Below are 27,624 nucleotides of genomic sequence, written 5' to 3' on the forward strand. Positions count from 1 at the left end.
AAATGAGGGGCGGGGTCTCCGCGTTGCCTTGGCGGACGAATAGGTACCGGCATTTTAGGTTACGGCATTTTATGTGCACTGCAGTGGCAGGGGGTCCTCCACTGGGGGCGCCACCACTTTAGCATCCGTTCTGGAGCACCAGGAGTCGGTGGTCCCCGGGAATTCCCCGTGAGCAGCCCCGTTGGGGTGGTCATTTGGTCATTTTTGCACATTTGGTCATTTTTTACATCTGGGGGTCCCCCAGGGACCTGGGGGTCCCTGGGGGTGCGGGGGTCCTTGGAGGTTGTAGTTTGGCAGTCAAGGAGTGTGTGTGCAAAATTTGGCATGGATGGGGGCAACGGTTGCGGAGATATGAGCAGGGCAAAAGTGTGACGGACGGACTGACTGACCCACAGACAGCCGGTGGTGGTTTTGGTGGTTGCGACCTATGGTCGCAACCAGTAAGACTCCCTAATCGGGAGATAAGCGACCTACTGTATTAGTGAGGTTCTAAAAATATAAACAAATCCAGACCATTTCTACTCACTCTGTTCACAAGTTTTAACAGCAAAATGTCCGTCTTCTGTCTGTGTGCGTCGTGTTCCACATCTCTCTCTGTCTCTCCTTACTGTGAAAACAACTGTTAAAAGAGAACAAAGAACTTTTCTCTCTTCCTCAAAGAGGAGGGAGGAGTGGTTTGTGCAGAGAGAGTTAGTTCCTGAAGTCACGTGACTTACAGTAAACTGCAGGTGTGTGTGTGTGTGTGTGTGTGTGTGTGTGTGTGTGTGTGTGTGTGTGTGTGTGTGTGTGCTTGAGTGAGAGAGAGAGAGAGAGAGAGACTCAAGCGTCGTTCCAGGACACTCTGTTGCATAGCGGCTTCATGGACCGGAAATAGCTGATCTACAAGCTCTCCTCTTGTGGCGTCAGCAATGTGCTGTGAACTTGTAGATCTGCTCATTTCAGTGTGCATGTGTATGTATGAGCCGAGCCCTAAGTGTTGAGGTGTTTATGAGTGGCATGTTTCTCTCCTGTGTGTTGGACAAGACATGATCACCTCAGCTGAAACCAGGTTTACCCTGCAGGAATTGTGAACAGACTTTATTATTTTGAAAGGCAAAACGAGCTTTTCAGCTCATTTAAACCAGGCTGTTGTAGTTTAAGATGAAAGTGGGTGAAGGTGGGTAGAGCTTGTAGATCTGCTATTTTCACTAGAATGGGTCCAGGGTAAATGTCTAATTACTCTCTTTTAAAAATATATATATAAAAGGCAAGAAAATATGTCAACAAGAAAATAAGAAGAAAATGAACACTTATCAGTCGTCATCAAAGTGAAGCATTATGTTTAAATGAGGGACGTCCATCACTAAATTAACTATGTCTGTTTTATTTCACTCATTATCTAGAACCTCAATAACATGTTAACAAATACAAAATATACAGTAAATATATACAGTATACAAATACAAAATATACAGTAAATATATACAGTATACAAATACAAAATATACAGTAAATATATACAGTATACAAATACACAGAAAAGAAAACATCAGAATTATCAAGACAATGAATCATCAAAGATAGTCTGTGATGTCATCAGCTTTTACTGCTCTTCTGATTGGTCAATGACTCCAAAACCATGACCTTAATGAACTTAACTTTACAGAAACACTTGGTAACAAAGAAATATTCTTTATAGAAACACCTGATTCTTCCAGAGAACTCTGGCTATTGGTGTAAACATTTGACTGTCAAAACTCTGACACAAACTCTGATGGAACATTTTAAACACACACACATATCGAATTGAGGAGGAGTAGTTCACCAAAAATAAAAATAAATCGTTTTCTGTCACATACTGTAGGGTTAGGGTCCATAGTTTGAGGAGGGACAGAGTCTCAAAGAGTCTCCTATTGACAGATGATCAGTTGTCAGATTACTGTCTCAGAGTCAGGAATGTAAGGAAAACTAAATACTCTTGAATTAATTCAAGGCTTCATGGCTTGTGGAACCAATAGGAAAAAAATATATATATTTTTTGGTGTGAAATATATAATTTAGCATCACAATCCCTTTAACCACTGAGGCAGACTCTACACTTGTCTTCTAAATATAAAGGTTATTGAAAAACATAAATAATACCTTTTCATGTCAAGGACCCCTGGAATGATATGCATTTGGCCGTGGACCCCCCATCTGAAAATAATTTGTTCCAGGGACCCCTTGAATAATTTTGACCCGATTCTATAAATATCGTCTAAATCCTTCTTCTAACTCAGTGGTTCTCAAACCTTTTCATATCAAGGACCCCCAAAATTACAAGTATTTGGCTGTGGACCCCCATCTCAAAACATATTGTTCCAGGGACCCCACAGAAGCAGAGATTTGAGTTACAAAAGTCTGCTTTGAAAAAAGATTTGCACACATTTTCAAGATTTTTCCAAAAATAGCAGATCTACAAGCTCGTATGTCTGCTATCTTTTAATATCTAAAGTATTACATAATTCCGGATTGTGATGCTAAATGAACACATTTAACGTTGGACCCCCTGGACCCCCTCAAGGACCCCCTGGACCCCCTCAAGGACCCCCTCAAGGACCCCCGTGGGGGTCTCTGAGGGGGGTCCCCACACCTCACGTGGAACCCTGACTTCCTCTCCTGGTGACCACTTCCTCTCCGGACGCCAGCTTCCTGTAGAACTGGGCCAGTTCCTGTATGGGCGGGGCTTGGGACCCGGGCGAGCACGGGATGTCAAAGTCCGACGACTCCTGAGACCCCTGCAGCTCCTCCTCCTCCTCCGATTGGACGCTCTGGCTGCCAATCATCTCCTCCTCCTCCCTCCGACGCGGCCCGTCGAAAGCGGCGGGCCCTCCTTGGTCCCGCCCCCTCCGCTGCTCCGATTGGTCGACCAGCGCGGCGGTCGCGGGCGTGTCCTGATCCGGTGACGCCTGATTGGACGAAAGAGAGAGAGAGAGAGAGAGAGAGAGAGAGAGAAAACTTTTAAAGATGCAGTGCCATGTTTTTTTTCTACGCTAAAACATGATGATCAGGTATTATGATTTTACTAGGAGAAGGATTTTTTCCACAAAAAAAAGGTGTACAGAAAGAGTTAAAATTACGATTTTATGTGGCTACACCCCCCAGTTCATTAAGTATGCCTGGTTGTCATGGTGGGTGGTGACCAAGCTGAAGTTAGCCACACCCACAGTGTTGGGTGAATGGTAAAAGGGGAGGGGATGAGTTTATGATGTCATTAAATCAGTGTTTTTCGACCGGTCCTTTTGACTCAGAGGCTTTCAGCTTTCAGGAAGAAACCAAAAATACACAGGGAAGACAAAGGCACTACAAATTTGCCAAAATAACCATACTTAAACTGGGGACCCCCAAAATAATCAAATTTTAACTGGGGACCCCCCACCCTGACAAGCAATAAGAGTTGAGGCATTACATTTTGTATAACATTTTGTTCTATTGTGAAAATAGCAGATCTATATGCTCTCAACACCTCACGTTGTGAGCATTTTGTGGGAGCCAATCAAAGTTGGGGGTATCCCGAGGGCCTGGGATTAAAGGGGGAAAAAATAAAAAGAATGGCCAATATGAGCGTATGAGGTGTGTAATTAGGGTATTTTGTGGCTGCTGAATCCATTCCAACCATTAGTTATCTGTAAAAAAATACTCCTTGGCGATAAAATATGCCACGAGACATATAATATTGGCAATAAAAGAAAATTGTTTGAGTAGGGTTTGAATTCATGAAAACTATTCAAGATCAGGTGGCTAAGCACACATCATGACACACAGGATAACATGATGCAATCTGACAAGGAACACTCAAACACAGGGTTTAAAACAAAGGGATTAACAGGACACAGGTGAACTCGAATGACATGATTGGCTAAGCCTTAGCCAATCATGTCATTCGAGTTCACCTGTGTCCTGTTAATCCCTTTGTTAAGCCAAGAAGTCATATCCCACAAACTTAATTAGAATCGCCCCAAAAAATAGTGTGTTTGTGTGTGTGTGTTTCCATCTGTAACTCCACGTTCAGCAGTTGTTCAATTGTCTAAAAAACATAATACAAAAATCAATAACGCATGTACCTTGCCCAACATCAACTTTATCACCTTCAGATGTGTCTCTACTTCTCATAATCCCCAAATGTTTAAAATATTTTGCCAAATTTCGGCCTGTAGGCGGCTGTCCTGTGATGCGATTTACATCACAAATGGGCGTCAACAAGCAGCGCACTCCCAGTCTCAACTGCCTGCAAGCAGAGATGGAGTGAGGGGGAGGGAGGCAGTTCCAGAGAGAGCAACATCACAGTCTGTCTGCTTCACACCAAGGGGCTGTAGGCTCCACCAAGGGGCTGTAGGCTAGTTAACTGTAAACGAATGGTTGAAAATACCCTAATTACACACCTCATACACTCATACTGGCCATTTTTTTTATTTTTTCCCCTTTAATCCCAGGCCCAGGGTTTCCCGATACCCCCAACTTTGATTGGCTCCCACAAAGTTTCTCAAGGGAGTTGTGATTGAGAAAGTTCAGAGGTGATAGTAGACACCTTTATGAACACATTTGTGAAGAAAGCTATTGGTAAGGATTTAGTTCCCTGATTGGTCAAAGACTGCTAACTTTCCCTTACTACACAAGTTGAGAACCACTGGTCTAGATCAGGGCTACTCAACTTAAGATGGTTCAGGGGCCTCTCAGCAAAATACCAAAAGTCCAAGGACCGCAAGCTAAAGATTACGGTCCTATTTTGGACATCTGTAACTCACTACATGACTAGTCTAAACATGAGGGAAACACAGAAAACAGACACATTTCCATCTATAATACCAAACCTCATTGAACAAAAACATTGTCATGGAACGATTAATAATGAAATGATGAAGCTTCTTCTTTTGGAACAAACAAAATCGCAAAAAAAGTCACACACACAAAAAAAAGTCTTATATAAAACAAGACGTAAATAGTTTTTTAGAGGTTTTGGAGAAAAACTGAAAATATCAGAAATTATTTGTCCACAATGACAGTAGAAAACATATTGCTATGACCATTACAGGTGATTTTGAGCTTGTAGATTGGCTATTTTTGACAGCATATGCATTGTGTTCCTCTGGAGTGAGTGTGGAAATATAGTTGTCCTCTCCATCATCAAAGTTTCTCCACTCCTGACGTAGTTTGTCATTAAACCCCACCATGGTACCCACCTCCACCTCCTGCTGTTTCTCCATCCTTGTGCTCCGTCTGGGTGGAGCGCCACATCTCGTTGGTTGCCATGGAGAAGATGGTGACGGGGTTACGCCCCTCCACCTGCCTCATGACGGGGTCACCTGCCCAGCAGCTGCACCCGGTTCATGGCTACACACACACACACACACACACACACACACACACACACACACACACACACAACGGAGTGGTCAGTGTGAGATCTGGAGGGTGAAAAAAGCCATGTTTAACTAAAGCACATCTACAAGCTCATCACGCATAGTTAACAACATTAACACACACTAATACTAGACCAATACTAAACCACACACACACACACACACACACACACACACACACACACACACACACACACACACACACACACACACACACAGGTGAGGTAACACCACTGCATGCAAACATGGACAGTCTGATGGTAGGCGAAATGGCTCTTCAACTGCGGTGAATCGGCCAGACAGGCCTGGTGAAAAGGCTTTCCTCAACGGCGAAAGTTCCACGCGAAAAGACCAAATCCATGTAGGTGAAAAAATCATAGGCGAATGTGCCTGGGACTAGTTACTGTCTACTTACCAGTGTAGGTTTATAATTTAGTAAGTGTACACTATATAGTGTCTACTTACCAGTGAGGGTTTAGTGTTAGTAGCCTATACACAAACACATACAGTATTATTATTTACTTACCAGTTTAGGGTTTTTCCTCTGAGGCCAACAAGGCCAGAACTCCTGGAAAAGCTGAGATCTACAAGACAACATTAAAACACAGATTAAAGATGGTCATTATGTATCTGATAGAGCACTGAATGACAGATGGATAGAGCACAGTACTTTTCATAGGGAAGTAACAAAAACTCTGCACCCGACTTAAAACAACAAACAATACTAGGGCTGTCACAATTATTACATAATCGTCTAATCGCAATTATTTGACATGCGACGCGTTGTGAGCTTGTAGATTGGCTATTTCCACTATCAATGTTCTTTTTTAAAGTATAAAGTTGGGGTATGTCCTTCATTTCTTTGTATATTTAAGTTATGTGTCATATCTGCCATGTGCAACTTGGGTTAGGGTTAGCCAAAGAAACAAAGCCTACAAGCCAAACAGAAATGTAATTGTCAACGACAAAAACACAATTAAATCGTTAATCGCAATTATTTGAGTGACAATTAATCGTCATTTAAAATGTCATAATCGTGACTGACAGCCCTAAACATTGCAGAATTAGGACGATACCCACTCATTATCAAAGTAAAAAAGAGAGCACTTCAATGTTATAAACATCTAAAAGAAGGCAACCCAGACACGCTTCATAATTCATATAGCCCTCAACCATAGTGAAAACCTACAGGGATGCCCACTGAGTCAGCTGGCCCAGGGACAAGCACAACTACCAGACGGAAATCCCATTGGACCAAACCAGATTATAAGAAAACAAAAAGAAAGCTACCTGACATACTGGAAAGAGAACCCAAAACCGAAGCAAATGGAATGCTATCTAGCACTAAAAAGAAAATATACATTGGCAGAATATCTGAGCACAGTAAACAACCCAAAACTCAGGAAAGCCTTGACTACAGGTACAGACTCAGCGAACACAGCCTTGCCATAGAGAAACACAGACAGACCCCGCTCCCAAGGGAAGACAGGCTATGCCCACTGCACACAAAATGTGGTAGAAACAGAGCTACACTTTCTAACCACCTACCAAGACAACAGAGACACATACTTCCCACAGATTACACACACCCGAAGTGAGTTTGAAAACATGACCAAAGACAAAAAAACTCCCATACCTACTGGGAGAAATACAACAATGTGCAAACACAGCAGTGTGAACTGATGTGATAAAAGAAGGCTACAGAATGGAATACAACCACTCTAAGGATTACAATTCAATTCAATTCAAAGGAGCTTTATTGGCATGAGAAAACATACGTTTACATTGCCAAAGCAAGTGTCACAAATAAATTATTACAAACCATTGACTGGCATCCAGACCTAAAGTACCTTTAAACATGTTTTCAATTTGAGGCTTTTATCTTTTCCCTTATTTGTTCCTTCTATTGAAATCGTATTGAGAAAAAAGAAATGCTGCTATTAGTTCCAAAAAGCTTCATACCCTGTATATAGCCTACTGTACATAACGGCACAATGTGACATAGCTCTGTTTACATAATAATACTGTGTAGTCTGTAGGCTATCCCCCTTCCCCAACTTTCCCCATTTTCAACTGTTTTTAGTATGATTTGAACGTGCTTTGGCAATGTAAACGTTATGTTTTCTCATGCCAATAAAGCTCCTTTGAATAGAATTGAATTGATCCAGTTCATCTGAATGTAATGATGCGAGGAAGCGGGACTTGCAACCGAGGCTCCCCTCGACAGACCAACGCACAGCCCGTTGTGCCACTGACTTGGCAGAGCCGCAGCCAGACTGACTCATCCCTTTGTCATATAGAAGATGAGCGCAATGCGAGGTTTTCCCCCTGAGTCCGATTGCAGACCGTTGTGCGCTGCATCTTGGCTGTAGTAGCCTAGGCTAACTTTACTGGGTAAAACGTGAGTACCTTTTCCACCACTGCATGTTCAGGATCAGAGCTACACTGCTCAGACTGTTGCAACCTGGCAGAGGCAGCAGAAATCCATCCTCATCCCTTTCTCTGCAAGATGAGCGCTATGCCAGACTAGCCTGAGATTGGCCCGTTTATTTATGCAGTTAAAAGAACAGTTCACAACACCGTTTATAAGAGGCTAAGGGCTCTATTATGATCCAGGTCTTATGCCTTATGCCTTAACTTCTTTGCCTTTTGTTTAGTGTAGATCAGTGTAGATGTAGATCAGCATTTGAATTATTTAAAAATGTTTTTCAAAATAGTAAAAAAAAAAAGGCAAAGAAGTTAAGGCATAAGGCATAAGACCTAGCTGAGCAGCCATGAATGACCATATCAGGTCTAGGTCTAGAATGTTGTTGTAGTGTTGTAAAGAAAGGCTAATACAGGATACAAGCGGTCAAAAAGAGGGGGTCCACCCTATGTTCCCCAGGTTCTATGTTCCCCACAGGTTAACCTGCATTAGTTTTACTGAGGTTAGGTTTAGGTGGTAAGAAACACAGATATGTCTGTGGTAAGAAAGTGGGGAACATAGAACCTGGGGAATATAGGTACGGTCCCAAAAAGAGTAACATTAACAGTCGAGCAGTTTAACACCCCCTAGTGGTGGACATGTAGGAACTGAGATAACTTGGATGATTTAATAGCAGACATAAATACATTTATTTGCATTAGATTCCTGCAGAAACAGGTGGATAGTTTTGTTGATTTACTTTTGATGAGGTAATGCTCTTTCATTTAAAATGTCAGGTATTAAAAAGGTCCCTAGCAGCACTTACCACCGGTACACATTCTCACATTCAGTTGTTTTCCAGTCAGAGAAGCATTTTTTTGTAAACAATATTTATTTAGGACGTCACAGAGTATGAAATAAAAAGGTTTAATCGTCATTCATTGGGAGGCTAAGCACAAAAGCACATGATCTGTACACACACGCACAGCATCTCTGAATTTACAAGTCCCTAAAAAAAGATCTTCTTGAAATATAAATGTAACTGCAGCCAAACGGTTAAAAAGAAACAGATGACAGAAAACACTACTTGAATTACTGTAGAACTACAGTCAGACGGACGTGAACGCACTCACACACACACTACACCCGTATTCAACCATCAAACTAAGACAATCCAAATAACCGCTGTACCAGGGGTCTTCAACAGGGGGTCCGGGACCCCTAGGGGGTCCTCAGAGTTACCACAAGGGGGGCCGCCAAATCTTTGTGTGATAGGATTTTTATTTAATGTTTTACATTAACCCGCTTGAACCCTAGCATCCCTATTCTGAGGGCAACATTAGCCAAAAATAGCAGATCTACAAGCTCTATTTTTGGCGGCTCTTTTCGGTGGTGGCTTGGGGTAGATGGGGGGGGGGGGGGGGGGGGGGGGGGGGGGAAAGGAGCAGACCAAGTACAGAGCACAAACCTCACGTTTAGCAAGTTTTGAAGTATTTTAGGTTTAAAGCTGGAAAAAAAAAGTTGAAGTGAATGTGTGAAATCTGAAAAGCTCCCTGGCTCCTGAAAAACCAGCCCTGATGCATGTCCGTATTTCACCTTTTTTATTATGTTTTGATCATAATTTGATGCCCTACTTCGTTGTGGCAAGTCCTGCAAAACTAAATATCGTTTGGAGAAAGACATAATCAAGTGAAAATGATTAATTCTGTCCTTGGGTTTAAAAAAATATATATATTTTAACGAGAGCTTGTGATCTAAATATGTAAGACATTTAGTTTGGGGACATTTCTTTTTTCCCTGACACAGAGGTTTTGCTGGTGGTGAAGGTGTCAAATAATGCGTATCAAATAAGCACATCTTTGTCAGAGTAAAAACGGTCCGAATTGTTACGTGTGGTTGTGAACAAAGAAACGATCCCGCCAACAACACAAAGGAAAAGCCAGGACTTTGTTGTGAAAGAGTTGAGAAGACTTGACAGTTAGACAGACAGTTAGAGACAGACAGACACTAGGGGTTGGCCATATGGTGATAAATATCATTGAGACGATACAATGTCTCCACAATATTCCTTTTCAGAGGTATCTCGTGATACAATGAGGGAGAGCCTTGTAGAAAATCTTGTTGAATTGTTAATACAGAGATTCACTGCAGAATTCAATTTAAACTTGCATTTTGGTGTAAATCAGTAGTTCTCAAACTTTAAAATGTCAAGGTCTCCCCTTAACTCTGACAGTATACAAATGAAACCAAATGGACCCGTAAGGGTCCATTTGGTTTCATTTGTATAGTGTTTCATTTGTAAACTCTCTTTCAGTCCTCCAATGAGAAGCGTCCGTTGTGGTCTGCAGTCTCTCAGTCGTCCAATGAGAAGTCGAAGGGCTGGAAGAGCTCTCGTAGCGTCTTGCTAAGCTCCTCCTCTTCCTGTCTGCTCTGCTTGCATTCCTTCCAGTCGGCGCGCGTTGGGATGTTGAGGACCGCCTCGCTGGCCACGACCTCCCTGTACGCACGCACACACACACACACACACACACACACACACACACACACACACACACACACACACACACACACACACACACACACACACACACACACACACACACACACACACACGCACACGTGCACACGACACGCAAACACACATTTTTTCATGAATCAAAAACAAAGTTCAATGATTCTTTTCAGTACTTCAGAAGAAATAAAAGGGAAATCTAAGAAATTCCATAAATTAGAAAACAAAGATGTCCAGATTTAGAGCGGATATCGACCCACTATGTGATAGATGTAAACAGGCTCCTGCAGATCTACTCCATATGTTCTGGACGTGTCCAACACTGGACGACTTCAAGGGTAACGTCTTGGCCTTCTGTACACTGTTGGCCGGAAGGCTGATACTTTTTAAAATGGAAGGAACCTCTTCCTCCCTCTTATTCACATTGGGTTAGAGAGGTTATGCAGTTCATTACGTTGGAGAGAATCAGGTATTATTCCCTTCAGGCCAGGGATCCATTTCTAAATTCGACACAGCCTGGCAACCTTTCCTGTCATTTATAGAGAGCATAGAGAGATGGAGGCAGAAGCGACACGTTGTCTGCTTGTAGATCTGCTGTTTTCATTAGTTTGGGTCCCGTGCAAACGTCTAATCTCTCTTTCGGGGTCTCGACCTGAGAGGTTTGGTAACCACTGCACTGCACCACTAAGATGCCCATGTAAAGACGTCCACAATCGCAACACCAGAGGCAGCTCCACAAATCACCTTCCACCCAGATTTGGCTCAAACACAAATGGTAAAATTAATTCTCCTGCTATGTTACTAAAATGTGGAACGCCCTACCGACCACCCTAAAGGAGAGTAAATCCATTCCCTCCTTTAAAACCTCTCTGGAAGAACAATTACAGGTGACTGCAACCAGAAACTGGCCCCTGTAAAAAGTCAAAGCCAAAACCTATCCCTACCCTATGCCAGTGTTTCTCAAACTATTTTCTGCATGGGCACACTTTTCATGTCCCAAGAATCCATGGTCACACCAACATAATACTGGGGTGTAAATATTGTCACTGTCGGGAAGAATCCTCGTATCTCCAAGTTTCAAATTTGTACGTTTCTTCACAAAGTAAAGCCCTGCTTCATCATACAAGGCTGTCGCACAACAGTAGTGAAAACAGCAGATCTACAAGCACACAACGCCTCGCAACGCACAAGTTTAAATCATTTTTAAAATGATAAATACAATACTGGCTTTCAAGCAGTTTCAAGGGGCACACTTGATCCTTCTCAGGGGCACACCAAAGGTCCCCAGGCACAGTGGTTGAGAAACACTGATCTATGCATTGCATACTGTAGTATTCCAAAACCTATCCCTACTCTATGCATTGATGCTGTAGTAGTATACCAAAACCTAACCCTACCCTATGCATTGATGCTGTAGTATACCAAAACCTATCCTACCCTATGCATTGATGCTGTAGTATACCAAAACCTATCCTACCCTATGCATTGCATACTGTAGTATTCCAAAACCTATCCTACCCTATGCATTGATACTGTAGTATTCCAAGGCCCCTCTCGTCTCTCACCTTCCAAACTGCAGAGGGAAGTGTTTGTGGATGCGATGGTAGAGTTTTTCCCCCGAATCCAACTGGACGTAGAAGTATGGAGTCCCTGGAGGGGCGATCTGCATGCACACACACACACACACACACACACACACACACACACACACACACACACACACACACACACACACACACACACACACACACACACACACACACACACACACACACACACACACACACACACACGAATAAACAATACCACATTCAATTACTGGAGACTGCACAACAATAATAAAATAAATGAAAAGAAAGAAAAGAAAAGGAAATGCCAAGAACAAAAATACCTCACATAAACTGTATGTTTTCTTTGTCTGTTTGCCCCATGCTTTCTCTAAATATTCTGCCAGTGCAAATATATTGTGTTAAAAAATCAAACCGTGTGTGTGTGTGTGTGTGTGTGTGTGTGTGTGTGTGCGCGCACCTGCTTCAGGTCAGTGTGTGTGTGTGTGTTGTGTGTGTGTGTGTGTGTGTGTGTGTGTGTGTGTGTGTGTGTACGTGCACCTGGCTCCAGGTCAGTGTGTGTGTGTATCAGGGGTCCAGTTGTCCGTATTTAAAATGAAGCTAACACAGAACTAAAAGTTCCTATGATTGGCCACTAGTTGCGCTGTTCTGGTACCAAAAGCAACATGTTCTCCATAGGATTCCATTCATTTCCCCCAAACTTTAACCCTAACCCTTACCTTAATAAACATTGTCATAAATACTTTATGGTTCCTATTGCTAGTTAAAGCCTCAATTCAATCACCATGATATTTGTTTTGTGAAAATATGGTCCAATTTATGTTATATTTGATGTTAAAGCTGGGTATGCTGTTGGAGTGGCTTGTGATCATAGGCTTGTGATGATTATTCTTCGTGTGCTTTATTTTCGGCAAGCTCAAGACAATGTCCCAAGTATCCCTGCGGTTGCACGTGACCATTGGCAGCCAATAGCATTCCTTTGGTACCATTAAGACAATGATGGTGTCACCCATACAAGGGCCAAAGAAGCTTCATTTGCGCAGCATAGAAACCAATGGCTTTCCACCGTCCATATTTTTTACAGTCTATTGTGCGTGCGTGCACCTGCTTGAGGTCAGTGTGTTCAGGTATCTCCATCATGTGTGTGTATGTGCGTGCACCTGCTTCAGATCAGTGTGTGTGTGTGTGTATGTGCGTGCACCTGCTTCAGATCAGTGTGTTCAGGTATCTCCATCATGTGTACTGTGTGTATGTGCGTGCACCTGCTTCAGATCAGTGTGTTCAGGGATCTCCATCAGCTCCATCTGCTGCTCCTGAGCCTGCACCATGAAGGCCTCTTTCAGGTCCTCAGTAGCACACCTGTCTGCAGGGACCCCCACCACCTGGAGGGGGCGACACAGAGACAGAGGACTGTTAGTTGGATCCAAAAGCCCATGTCTTGTAGCCTGACACTCTGCCTGAATTGACATTTCCTTTCACTCCATTATTCAGTCTGAAAGTGCTTTCATCTGCAGTCGTTTCTGGGATGCTAACCAAAGAAACAGGCAGAATAGGAGCTCTACGAACTAGTAATCAAACACAACATAACATGTCTGCCACTGATGTTTCATAGCGAGAAAGCTACAACGCCTGTAGATCTGCTTACAACTTTGTGACGCGTTGTAAGCTTGTAGATCAGCTCTATTTTCAAGAAATGGTTTTAGTATAGTATAAAATTATTAAATAATATGTCAGTAATTTGCCCTGTTCAGTTGTGTGATTATGAAGCCTAAATGGCAAACAGAAATTAAGTTTGTATTCACATGTTCCAGTCTTCAACGCCAAAAAAACACAATTAAATTGTTAATCGTAATTATTTGTGTGACAATTAAAATGTGTAATAGTGACAGCCAGGGACGTGCAGAGAAAGTTGACAGGGGCTGACATTTCCAAAAGAGCACCAAAAATAGCAGACCTCCAAGCTCACAACGCGTTGTGTTGCGACGAGTTGTGAGCTTGGAGGTCGGCTATTTTAGGTGCTTGATACCACACTGAACTAAACAAGTCAAGAACATAATCAAGTCAATACTGGAGATGTGGTGTACGGTATGGATTTCTACATAGAGAGGGAGAGTTTGGACAAGGCAATTCTCTTGAATGCAGCATTCAGGTAGACCTATATAGCATGGAAAGAGGGCATTTACGTTTCTTTGAACATGGTAAAAACTGCATTCATGGTCTGGAGAGGGCACCTTTTACTAGAGATGCTCCGATTGTGATTTTTGGGGCTGATACCAATCACCGATCAACTGGAATCAGAGTCTGCCGATACCGATATTACCGATCACAGCGTCAAATCCATAAATCCTTCTATTTATTGCAGCATTTATATATTTAATGATTCTTCTTACCAGTTTAAGTATATTAAGTATAAACATTAGGAGATTGCAGGATGAGGTTCTTTAGTATCCAATTCAACTTGTAGGAGTTGAAGCTGAGGTTACATTCAGTCCCACAGATAAATAGTGTGAAAATAGCTGATCTAGCTTGTAGATCGGCAAAGCCGATAGAGGTATTATCGTCCGATCGCGATCACTCACCGATCAATCGGCACATCTCTACTTTTTACAGACGGATAAGAGGGCAGAGCCCCCTTTGATGCCTATGTGTGCATGTGCCTGGTGACATCTCTATGTAGGACCAGTGTGTACCTGCAGCTGCATGTGCTGACTCCTGTAGTTCCTCTCGAACATGACGGCGCGCTGCGCTCTGCTCTGGTAGAAGCTCTGCAGGGAGCTCTTGTATCGCTCCATCTCCTGCACCGCCTCAGAGCTCATCTCCACCACAGACTGGTAGTGACCGATGGGCAGGACGAGGACGTGATGGGGGGTCAGACCACCTTTAGCCAGGGCCAGGTAGCACTGGACACACACACAGAGAGAGACACACACATTAGAATTTTTTTTTTGTTGGATCTGCAAAGAAAGCGCAATACAGACAGATCTAAATACTGATCAGAAGAAGGTCATACCAGATACAGCTGCTGCTTATGCTTATTAACTCACAGAGGAAAAGGAAAAAAAATATCACATTGATGACATTACTATAATAGAGACATTTTACAGATATATATATATATATATTTTTTTTAAATAGAATATTTTGTAAAAAAAAAAAAACATTGCAGATGCCATAACACCCGAAATAATAACTGACTTTGGACTTTTGATATTCATGAGCTGTATGACATATAAATTCTAACTTTTAACTAAAAAAGATTTGGAATAATTCACTGAATGTGCAACATATCTAGATTGATCTGTATGTGTGCGCATACCCAATACCAGAAGTACAATCAATGTCACCACATATTTACAATATATCAAACAGTATATTGTGCGTATGTGTGTTTTAATGCATGTGCGTGTGTGTGTGTGAGTGTGTGTGTATGTGTGCGTGCATGCATGTATGTGTGTGCATTCGTGCGTGTGTGCTCGTGGGTGCATGTGCGTGCGTGCATGTGTTAAACCCACGTGCGTGCCTATGCTGATGACCAGGTGTTTCTCCACCTGAGGACTGGCCAGACAGAACCAACATGGACCTGTAGGCTGAGCTAGAGAGAGAGAGACATAGAGATACACACACAGAGAGAGAGAGAGAGAGAGAGAGAGAGAGAGAGAGAGAGAGAGAGAGAGACATTAGAACTGACTCAAAGAAGACAGTAAAACAATACATTTCAAGATAACCAGGGCATTGAAATCTGGTAGCATCACCACACTACAGGATAATCCCTTAATATTCTCTTACCAGATGCACTAATAATTTAAACCTACACCATTTAAAATAAATCGGGGCACCGCACACTACATGTGGAAGCAGACGAAGTAATCACTGAAGGAAGCATGAGCTCAGTTCAGGGCCCAGGTTGGCAGAGGGAGAGCAGAGCCCAGGATTACAGCTTAGGCAAATAGCACTGGGTGAAAAATGGGTTACAAAATCTATAGTAAAAAATATATAGATATCGTTGAGACGATAAAATGTCTCCATGATATTCCTTTTCATAGATATCGTATATATCGTGATATATTGAATTGTTAATACAGAGATTCATTGCAGAATGCATTTAAACCTGCATTTTGGTCTAAATCAGTAGTTCTCAAACTTTGAAATGTTAAGGTCTCCCCTTAACTCTGACAGTATACAAATGAAACAAAATGGACCCATAAGGGTCATTTGTATACTGTCAGAGTTACATACTTGTAAGGGTCATATTTAGACCTCCCAAAAGGAACCCAGAGAGTCCCTGGACCCCACTTTGAGGACCACTGGTCTAAATGGTCTGTTACTCCTTTTTCTTTTAGTTTTTGTTACCTTGTACTGTAGGTGGTTGTACTGTTAAGTAACTTGAAAAATAACCATAAAGACCAACATGAAAAAGAATCGTGATAAGATCGTGAATCGTGATACAGCTTGGGAAAACATGGTGATATAGTATTTTTCCGTACCTCCCACCCCTAAGGTGCAGTGTGTGTGTGTGTGTGTGTGTGTGTGTGTGTGTGTGTGTGTGTGTGTGTGTGTGTGTGTGTGTGTGTGTGTGTGTGTGTGAACTCACGGGGTCTGCGGGGCTGTTTGTGTTGTCTCTCTCCTCCGTCTCCTCCCTGTCCTCGTCCGTCCCCGTCCGGGTGTCCCCGGCCTTGTCCGTCCCCGTCCCACCGCTGTCTGTCTCCGTCAGAGTGTCTCTTGCGGCCCCCCCGGCCCCCGGGACCCCCGCCCCGCTTCTGTCCCAGGTCAAAGAAGAACTGGGAGGCCGGCTGAGGGACGGACAGAGGACAAGAGGATAGAGGACATGAGGACAGAGGGACAGTGATAAAGGACATGGTAACAGTTAGGGCTGTCACCTGCCAGCACATTCTACATCAGTGGTCAAGGAACCCCTAGAATTATATAATTATTGGCCGCGGACCCCCCATCTCAAAATATTACTTATCAGGGACCCCCCACAGAAGAAAACATTTGAGTTACAAATGTTCACTTTAAAAATATATTATTCAAAGATTTGCACAAAATAATTGTCAAAATATTTCAACAGATCTACAAGCTCGCAGCGCGGCACTCGGTGCCGCGCTGAGAGCTTGTAGATCTGCTATTTTTCAATAGTTAAAGCATAAAACAATGGTTAATGTGTTTTAACCCATTCAGGCCGGGTACACATTTTAGTGTATGGTAGGGGCTTACAGTACATGTACAGTATGTATCAACATATTTGTTTTTGTAGGCCAATTTCTGATTTGGGCCTAATTATAGGTTAGGCCTAGCCCGACACTCAGCCTGAATTGACATTTCGTTTCACTAAATTATTCAGTCTGAGGTCGCTCCCACCCAGGGCGATTGCTGGGATGGGCGTTGCCGAAGAGGCAGTCTTCTGCGATTGGTTCGCCGTCTGACCAACACATGACATAGTGTTGTTATGTGTGGCTGGCTAGTGTCTAGCCTGTTGCTTGCTAGTGCTACTTGCTAACCAAAGAAACAGGCAGAATAGGAGCACTACGAACTAGTAATCAAACACAACATAACATGCCTGCTACTGGTGTTTCATAGTGAGATCGATAGGATCGCATTTTACCGCAATTTGCCGCATTTTACCGCGACGCGATGCACGGTACGGCGGCGGCGCTGGTTTACTTGGAAACGCACATGAGTTCTGGGAAACCCCCACCCACGCTGATCACAAGACACTGATTCACAACGCTGATTCGCCGTACGGATTTTCGAACGAGGAAGGCCTCTTCAATGACAGCAATTCTAGACCCCTGAATCGCCAAAACAAAAATTTAAAGGGGTGTGGCTAGCGATTCAGGGTCTGGAACTAGGCTAGGTTAGGCCTAAATGGGTTAAAGGATGCAACCAGAGTTTACCTCCTCCTGTGCTGACAGATCAAAGGCGTCACTGCGTTGTGTCTCTGTCTTGTCCTTGGCAGATCGTCTGTAAGGATTCTCTGTGACGTCCTGAGGTTGTTTCACCAGCTCTGTGGAGTCCATGTGCTTCATGGGGACGATGTTGAAGGCGTAGAGGTACTGGAACCATGCCGTAACACATTAGAATAGAATACATTAGAATACATTAGAACATATAGAGGTACTGGAACCATGCCAGGGTACATTAGAATACATTACAACAGGGGTTTTCAAAGTGGGTCCCGGGGCACCCTGGGGTGCCGCATGAAGCGCCTGGATCCCGAGGATACCTCTGCCCTAAGCTGTAACCCTGAACGCTGCTCTCCCTGTGCCAACCTGAGGAGAGCACAAGCAGCGTCCGCTCGCTAGCGCCACCCTTCCATCGTAACACAGTATTGTATGTATTAAACACACACACACACCTTCTTCTTCTCAGGGTTGTTGACGGTTGCCAGGGCGATGAAGCGGCTCACGTGCTGCGCGTTCTCCTGGAGGACCATGTGGTTTCTGAGGACGCGCACGCACACACACACACACACACACACACACACACACACACACACACACACACACACACACACACACACACACACACACACACACACACACACACACACACACACACACACACACACACACACACACACACACAAAACATATATAAACAACTTTAGCCTTATTGTATACATCTAGAGATCTGCTATTTTCAAACATTTTGTATTTTTACTTTTTGTACTAAGTACATGTTGGTCTGAGGTGGAGTTTGATTTGATTTGATCTTATTAAGGATCCCCATTAGCTGTTGCCGTAGCAGCCAGCTAGTCTTCCTGGGGTCCACACATAAAAAACATACAAGATTTTTACAGTTACAAATGCAATATTATTAAAAGTCAGTACTCAACACAATACATAATGAGACTAACAAACAATATAAATGAAGTTACATTTTAGAAAAGAAACAGAAAAAAAATAACAATCAAAAAGAAGCAAACAAAAATTACATTGTTAAATAAACTTTAACACAATTAGTGCCTCTTAATCTGAAGGTTGCTTGGTGCCTCGGTGCCACGCAGTTTCCTCCATAGGCCGCCGCTATTATTTTGAAGGGCTGGAAGGGGGTTGTTTTTGTTTTTTTGGATTATCACTTGACGGCAACGATTACGTCATCTAGTCACATGACAGTGTGGGACAAGAAGACTAAGATGGCTGCGCCCTGCCTTGTGCCTTGTTTACATTTAGATCTGCTGCAAAATGTCTCAAAATGGCTATTTTGTTTAAATGAAGTTTCTTTATGGGCCTCTCCATTGACTTAACATTGAGGAGCTTCACTTCGCGTGCACGCCCAACGTGCGTTGTAAACAAATCGCCGACATTACCGATGCGGACGGGACCGGAGCGACATTAAGTAAGTAATAATATCTTTACTGTATATACAGTAAGATTCACAGTCCTCACCGTCAACGGCGGCATGGTATTAACCCTTTCAATGACGGTGAGGACTGTCAACGGCGGCGAAAAAGTTAAGATTCCTTTTAAAAGCGAATTTACTGTAAATACAGCAAAGGTTTGGAGGCAGGTTATTCCACAGTGTCAGTGATCTAAAAATAAAAGTCCTCCTTAGAGCATTGTTTTTTGGACTCTGTAATTCAAACTGCCCATTACTGGCACCTCTAGTGTAATGATTATGTATAGTATTAGTTAAAATGATCTGTTTATGTATAAACACTGGAGTTGTAATGCTCATAACTGACTTGAACAGCACAAGTGTATTACAAGTCAACCTATTTTCAACAGTAAGCCAGGAGAGGCTGGCATGCATACAGCTCACATTAGACCTTAGTGAGCAGCCCAGAACCAACCGTGCTGCCCTGTTCTGGACCACCTGGAGCTTCCTGAGGTCACCACTGGCAGCAGATGACCACACCGTGGAGCAATAGTCAAGATGACATAAAACTAAACTCTGAACTATCTGACGTAAAAGTGGACGGGCAACAAAAGAAGCACATTTCCTGGAAATACCAATTGCTCTTCCCATTTTTAAAACCATATAATTAATGTGGTGAGACCAAGACAGAGTGCAATCCAGCATCACTCCAAGGAGTTTAGTACTTTCAACTTGTTGAACTGCCAAATTGCACAAGTTTAAATCAAGCTTTGGGATTGTAGATAACCGTTGCCTTGTTCCCAGCACTATACTTTTAGTCTTGGAGATGTTAAGCGCAAGTCTATTACATACTACCCAGTCTGGTGTTCTAATGGAAGCTAGGGAGTGAGTCTGTAGTTCTAATGGAAGCTAGGGAGTGAGTCTGTAGTTCTAATGGAAGCTAGGGGAGTGAGTCTATAGTTCTAATGGAGATGGGGAGTTTATTACAGAGTTTGGGAGCCTAAATGTCTGACTGCACCTCCTGCTGTTTACATTTCTAATGTCTAATAAAAGTATTCAAGGAATGGATCACAAACCTGTAGGGCACTCTCTCGTAGTGGGCGCCCTCTAGCGCAGCAAAGTGGTAGCGCGGCTTCAGCTTGTCTGCTAGACTGGCGATGGAGCTGGTCCCACAGAACTTAGTGTTTACTTCCTGAAAGCAGAGATAAAACAGAACTTAGTTTAGATCCTGAAAGAAACAAAAGAGAACGGCAGCCAAATCCAGCCTGAATCAGATCTGTGCCACATCAAAAGTGGAATCCGATTTGTTTAAAATAGTCTAAATGCAGACAGGTCACATGCAGGTCACATGAAATCCCATTTTCACAAACCACATCCAGAAATGGTTTCAAATCTGCTTCAAATCTGATTTCTAAAGATGTGTCTCAGTCTGAATGCACTAACCTGATCTAACGAGCCAAGTCACATATCAAACTGTCCTAAACTTCACTTTCAGCACGACTCGAGCAAGCACGAGAAATTCATTTTGATTTACAAGAGCGCAAACAGTTCTGCATAAGTTTTACACTACAGAAGAAATGGAGAGCAGCGTTCAGTGGAGAGACGGAGAAATAGATACAGATACAGTATGTCGACGCAGGGCAGCTTTGGGTTGAAGTTGTTAAAATCAGTCAGAACACACAGATCAGATCTGGTCACTTGCAAATGCAGTGTGAAAAGTCGGGCCAAAAGATCAGAGTTGAGAACTAAATCAGATTCAGGCTAGATTTGACTGCAGTCTAAATCCAGCCTCACATCCAGATTGGAATCTGATTTATTCCATTAAAGAAACACCCAGAATACAGCCACATTTACTATAAGACCAAACCTCATCGAACAAAAACATTGTCATGGAATGATGAAGTTTCTTCTTTTGGAACAAAAACAATAGCAAAAAACTAGACAAAAATAGTTTGGAGAGAAAGGTATGACCATGACGGGCCGCATAGACATGCTGCAGGGGCCGCATGTGGCCCACTGGCTGTTTCCTCCTCTAGTATCTACAATGGTTTACTTTACATAATAACACGTACCGGGGTGTTGCCGTACGTCCAGACTCCTCTGGGCCACTGGGAGCTCAGCAGGACGTCCACTCCTCTGAACTTGGAGTTGTTGACCAGCGGGGCCACCAGAGCGATCAGGTCCTTGGGGGTGAAGCAGTGGGCGGGGGCGGGCTCCTGCAGGGCCTCCCGCCCGCTGACGTAGGCTATCTGGAGGCCCGAGGCCCCCGAGAACACCCCTCTACGACCTGGAGACACACACACACACACACACACACACACACACACACACACACACACACACACACACACACACACACACACACACACACACACACACACACACACACACACACACACACACACACACACGTCAAATACCAGTAAGACGCCCCAAGGGCGAGTAACAACTGAAACAACAGAGACTGACAGAATACGTACCCAGGTAGGTGATGTTGTCCGCCAGCTCACAGCCGTCGGCGCTGGGGAAATACTTCACCGTCTCCTGACTGGCTGCACCCAGGATGTAGGTGTGGATGGGTGCTGAGGTGACAGGCAACATTTTTATTACAACAGGATGTAGGTGTGGATGAACAGGAAACAGTTTTATTACAACAGGATGTAGGTGTGGATGAACAGGAAACAGTTTTATTACAACAGGATGTAGGTGTGGATGAACAGGAAACAGTTTTATTACAACAGGATGTAGGTGTGGATGAACAGGAAACAGTTTTATTACAACAGGATGTAGGTGTGGATGAACAGGAAACAGTTTTATTACAACAGGATGTATGTGTGGATGGGTGCTGAGGGACAGGAAAAAGGATATAAACTCAGCACAAAAAGAAAGGAAACTTGACTTTGATCCATTATATCTCCCCTTTAAAGGACAACTTTAGTTTTTTACAACAAGGGTTCATATTTTAGATTGTATTAAAGAATATAAAAGATGAGTGTTAAAATTATTTCATTTACTTCTTTCTATTGTTTTAGAGATTCTTATTTCAGTGGTTGGGGGCATGCGTACAAGTGGCTAAATATGTCATTTTACACAGAATAAGCCCATTCCCAAGATACAACGCAACCTTTCATGGTTATCCTAGTCTAACACTATCAAATAATAGACTAGAATGTAAACAAAGTGTCGGTCTGACAATGGCCAAAATGATTATTTTATCATTATTTTAGGCTTTTTGTGGTCATTTTTGAATAGAAACACATCTATGAAGCTCATTTTTTTTATAAAATATTTTCGAAACATTATTTTTATTTTAGCATCCGTTTTTCAAGAAAAAGTTGACTATAGCTCCTTTAAAATAAGTATCCATATGAATCTATGGGGGATGCGCTGCAGGCCACTCAGTGGTAAACCTGGTAAACTTGTTATACAAACACAGTATATCCATTTGATTAGATGGGCTATATGGCGCGTCGTCACTCCAATCTATGGCGCCGCGTTCTAGAATGCACTGTTCCATGCCGTTCTTACGCGTGCATGTGGGAAATGTATTGGCCGGATGCAGTGGTGGTCCGTCCAGCCTCCAAAGCACTACTGCTCCTACAAGATCCTACAATAGTGTTGTAGGACATCTCTTTAGAAACACTGTAGTTTATTTATCTTCGTCAGATACCTTTCTTGGCTCCAGATTTGTACTCCTTCCATTCTGCTTCAGCCTCCGCCGACGTTCCAAAGAATTCTCCAACACACAGCAGCAACTGAAAGCATAATATATACACATTATAATATACACCATGTCAAAGACTTCTCCAACTCAACCATAATACACACACACACACACACACACACACACACACACACACACACACACACACACACACACACACACACACACACACACACACACACACACACACACTATGTAAAAGAATTGTTGTGACATACTGTATATGATGTTGATTATGAGTTCCATTTCATTTTCTACTGCCCCTTATATCATGAGCTATGTAAAAAAAAAAAGATTTAATAGGTGTAAAAACCTAGATTTGATAAGTGATGCAGAGAGACTTTGTTCTTAACATAACATATCACAGAAGATTCAAGGAAAGCATGGGACAAACGGACAAAGAAAACATACTACAGTATGTGTGATGTATTTTGTTGTTTTGGGGTATTGAACTTTTTTGTTGAGACTCCTGGAGAATGTGGTATTGTTTATTCATGTATGGTGTCTTATAATCCTATAATGCAGGGGTTTTAAAAGTGGGTGACGGGGCACCCTGGGGTGCCGCGAGATAATTTGATAATATTTGAAATGTATTTGGACATTTAGAAATATATTTAGGATCATGTTAAACTTGAAGTACGAAGTTATTTTCAGTCAGTTCTAACCAAAATGGTTAGAACATAATCTCTAAAATATGCTATAAATATAAGGTGCTGGGAGTGAAAATTAGGAATATAATAATGTAGGGGTGCCTCGGATGAAAATATATTTATAGGGGTGCCCCGAGCCAAAACGGTTTGGGAACCCCTGCTGTTTTGACAAGACACAGAAATAAATGAAATCATTCATTTATTCATTCATTCATTCACAACACCAGCTGCAACCATATAAAACACTTTACATTACTCACTTTAACTCATTTTCACTCAAGAGGGACATTTCTTCCTCAAATTTGAACATTTGAAAAAGATAATTGACAAGAGAAGGTTTGTGTCTGACTGGTTTAGGAAACAGGGGAATTCAGGTCTAATAACAATGGTCTGTGAAAGTCTGTGTATATTTTAGAATATTGGAATCTGATCCAGGTCCCTGTAGTTTCATACAACATAATTATGCCTAATTATTGGGAAGGCATTGGCTCAGGGGTAGAGTTGCTGTCTTAGAACACGGAAGGTTCCAGAAGGGTTCCCAGTTGGATCCCGGGCTCCTCCAGAGTTTAGTGTGGAAGAGTCCTTGAGCAAGACTCTGAACCCCTAACTGCTCCTGATGAGCAGGTTGGTGCTGCGTATGGTTTCCTCTGACATCACTGTATGAATGTATGGATGAATGTAATGGACACTCTGTAAAGCACCTTGGATAACAGAGCTAAATGCAACATTTACTATTTCATGCAGATTAAGAATATTGTGTACCTAGATTAGAAATACGTTCTGCCAGCATGGGGGAGAGACCTTTTTATATCACATTCCCATATTACGAGGGAAATCTTTTTTGCGTAAATCATGACATAAATATTGACGACTTCACAGTGCTTACGTCAAACTGTCCACTCTTCTTCTGTATGGTGCGTACTCTGTTGAACAGGGCGTTCACTCTGCCTTCCACGTCACCACAGGCCAGGCTGGAAGAGACAAGCATCAAACCCCTCCTTACAGCATGGCTCAGTAGCAGTAACAACACAGTGATGACGGTCTACTAGTGTCCACAGCAGGCCTAGCCGCAAATTGCAACTCTAGATTTAACTTTTTTTAAGACTGCAACACCAACCATTGACAAGAGAAAAGTGCTCCTGATTGTACATTTTCACAAAAATCTACCGTAGACAATAGACATGTTATGAGCTACTTTCTCTGCCAAGAAATTCCATACAGGGGATTTATTTTCCAAAGTGTTGGAGGTTGGAAGCGCTCGTGGGAAGTCACTCAATGGTCCTGTGTACCAGCTGGTTCTAAATGTCAAATAATGCAGGAGGCAGCGGGACGTTGCGTTCTTGAAAACGAGCGCTTCCAAAGTTCAATCACTTGCACAGATCTCGAATCTATTGACAGAAAGTAACTCATAACATGTCTACGATGGGGTTTTCTGAAACAAACACTTTGCAGATAGAAAAAGGATAATTCAAGCTTTCAGTACAGCTGCAATGCTGGTGATTTTGACGTTGTTTAATACAATCAGAATCACTTTTCTGTTTAGATATATGGGCTGTCAATGGTTGGTGTTGCAACTTCAATTTGCGGCTCCAACAGGCCACAGCTTCTTCTAGCCGCAAATTGCAACACTAGATTTTTTATAATCGGATGAATCTAGGGTTGCAATACCTCCCATAGGCAGCCAATGCATCAAAACGTTATTTTGCTATCTGATTGTATTAAACGACGTCAAACTCACCAATATTGCGGTTCTATTGAAAGCTTGGAATTTCCTCTTGCTATCTGCAAAGTGTTTGTTTCTGAAAAATCCACCGTATAATTGTTATGATTTATTTTCTGTCAAGAAATCCGAGCAGACATGGTTTATTTTCTAAGTGTTGAACTTCGGAAGCGCTCGTCTTCTATAACGCCATGTCCCGCTGCCTCCTGCATAATGTGACATTTAGAACCAGGTGGTCACAGGACCGTTGAGGGATTTTCCACGAGCGCTTCCAAACTCCAGGACTTGGAAAAAATAATCACCTGAACCAAATTTCTTGGATAGAAAGTAACTCATAACATGTCTACTGTGGATTTTTCTGAAACAAACACTTTGCAGATAGAAAGAGTAAATTCCAAGCTTTCCATAGAGCCACAATATTGGTGAGTTTGAAGTCGTTTAATACAATCAGATAGCAAAAAACTGTTTTGATGCATTGGCTGCCTATGGGAGGTATTGCAACCCTAGATTCATCCGATTATAAAAAAATCTAGTGTTGCAATTTGCGGCTAAGCTTCTTCATATGTACTTGTCACGATGCTACACAACAATGACATGTTGGAATGAGTCAGTCAATTGTAATTGATTCAAAATTACACTTTTGAATTTGGAAATTGCAACACTAGATGTTTTATTATTATTGTTTTAATCTGATGAATCTAGGGTTGCAATACCTCCCATAGGGAATTAGGGATTCAATGCATCCAAGTACATTTTGAATTCCAGACTTTTACTATTGTAGCAGAGTAATTCTATATTGCAGTATTGATACTTTTTACCAAAACATCTGAGAACTTTATGAACACAATGAGTTATTGTCAAGGCAGCTCGTTTGTAGAAACCACATCACATCAACCCAGGAGGTTAAAACGTGGTATTACTGTATGTAAATAATGGTGATTTAGTCAGGAACAGCTAAAGTATATGTTTACGTATTCATAATAAATGTTCATACTTACACTCTGAGAGGCTGCTCTCCCATGTTGAGCAGAAATTAGTCCAGAAAATGTTTAAAATACAAAAATAACAAAAATATCAACGAAATGTTTTCACTGCATGTAGGAGAGGTGCGTCTGGGATGATGGTCCGACTGGAAACCGGAACTGGTGGAACTGGAGTGAGTATTGATGTGGGCTCACAATAAGGTATCATCAACTGTGTGAAAAGTACATGTATTATTATATTATTATATAATAGTGTATTATTATGGTGTCTGTTGCGGTTTTGTTCTCTGTAATGTTTTTTGTAAAAAAAATAAAAAAAAAGAAGAAAAAAAGGTCTAGTCAGGTTTCTACACGGCTGGGTTTAGAGGGTGGACGTACTGGGTTGCCAGCTTTGTGTTTCTAAAGCAAGCTCAGCAAAGAGAGTTTCCATAATAAGGGAAAAGAGAGGGTTTTATTGGAGATTTGACTTACTTGACTTTATGTATAGAATATAATAGAATACTTCTTGACAAACATTTGCAAGAAAATAATCAACACACTTTGCATAACCTTAGTTTAACCAATCTGTTGATTTGTGTAATAGCTCAGTTTTTTTGATTGATTGAAGAATTTATTAGAAGTTTGCAATAGAAAAAAGTACAGTTTCATGACAGTACAAATCACTGGTACAAGGTCAACTAAAAGGAGATCCTAGAAAGCCGAGGCTTATTTCCACAGGAACCACACTTTAAGTATCTCATATAACATTGAAAGACAGACGGATAGAACATAGTACTTTATCTAGGATAATATCAGTTTCAAAAGCATAACATCAAATACAAAAGGCAGAATACAAAGAAAAGGGGGGGGGGAGCATGGGGGCTTAGTCTATTTACAAGTCACGGGTAGCTGCTGTCTGAAGGTGACTTTTCATACCAATTTTGAAGGAGGCTAGGGATTTGCTCTCCTTTAGGGCTTGTGGAAGGGCGTTCCACATGTTGATGGTATAGCAGGAGAACGAGTTAGCGCCTTGTTTAGTGTTAAATCTACGCTGATGATGATTAGTGGAGCTGCCTCTGGTGTTATGATCGTGAACATCCTTGACCTTTAAGAAGTAGTTTGTCAGGTACATGGGAATCTTGGAGGTGTAGTGTATCTTGTACACCAGGCCCATTGCAAGATGCTGTACTCTGTCAGCTACTTTGAGCCACCCCACGCTTTCGTGGTGATGCTCGGTAAGGTGGGTCAGAGGAGGGAGACCAAGCACAACCCTAATTAGTTTGTTTTGGGCTGTTTGGAGCTTTAGCTTTAAGGCAGCTGGGGCGTCGCGATACCAGACAAGGACTCCGTAATCAATGAGGGGCCCAATAAGAGCACCTCCTAGTGTCT

At 42.3% G+C, this 27,624-nt stretch overlaps 2 protein-coding genes across 2 annotated transcripts in view; one reads left to right on the forward strand and one right to left on the reverse strand.

Moving 5' to 3' along the window:
• The window catches only part of LOC308309076 (uncharacterized protein), a 244,490-nt gene that overhangs the window by 81,342 nt on the left and 135,524 nt on the right, over window positions 1-27,624 (forward strand). The window lies entirely within an intron of this gene.
• On the reverse strand, window positions 10,135-26,377 carry cwf19l1 (CWF19 like cell cycle control factor 1; the record flags this gene model as incomplete). The annotated part of the gene is made up of 14 exons (XM_080754166.1): window positions 26,272-26,377; window positions 24,440-24,524; window positions 22,850-22,934; window positions 21,660-21,761; window positions 21,252-21,466; window positions 20,256-20,371; window positions 18,218-18,302; window positions 17,757-17,915; window positions 16,454-16,652; window positions 15,375-15,454; window positions 14,553-14,762; window positions 13,125-13,244; window positions 11,860-11,957; window positions 10,135-10,279 (listed from the first exon to the last, which is right to left on the reverse strand). Exons 1-14 carry the CDS (start codon window positions 26,292-26,294, stop codon window positions 10,135-10,137), a joined length of 1,722 nt encoding a protein of 573 aa, XP_080610292.1. The 5' UTR covers window positions 26,295-26,377.

Source organism: Nannobrachium achirus, assembly GCF_963921795.1.
Source record: "Nannobrachium achirus genome assembly, chromosome: 23".
Lineage (NCBI taxonomy): Eukaryota > Metazoa > Chordata > Actinopteri > Myctophiformes > Myctophidae > Nannobrachium > Nannobrachium achirus.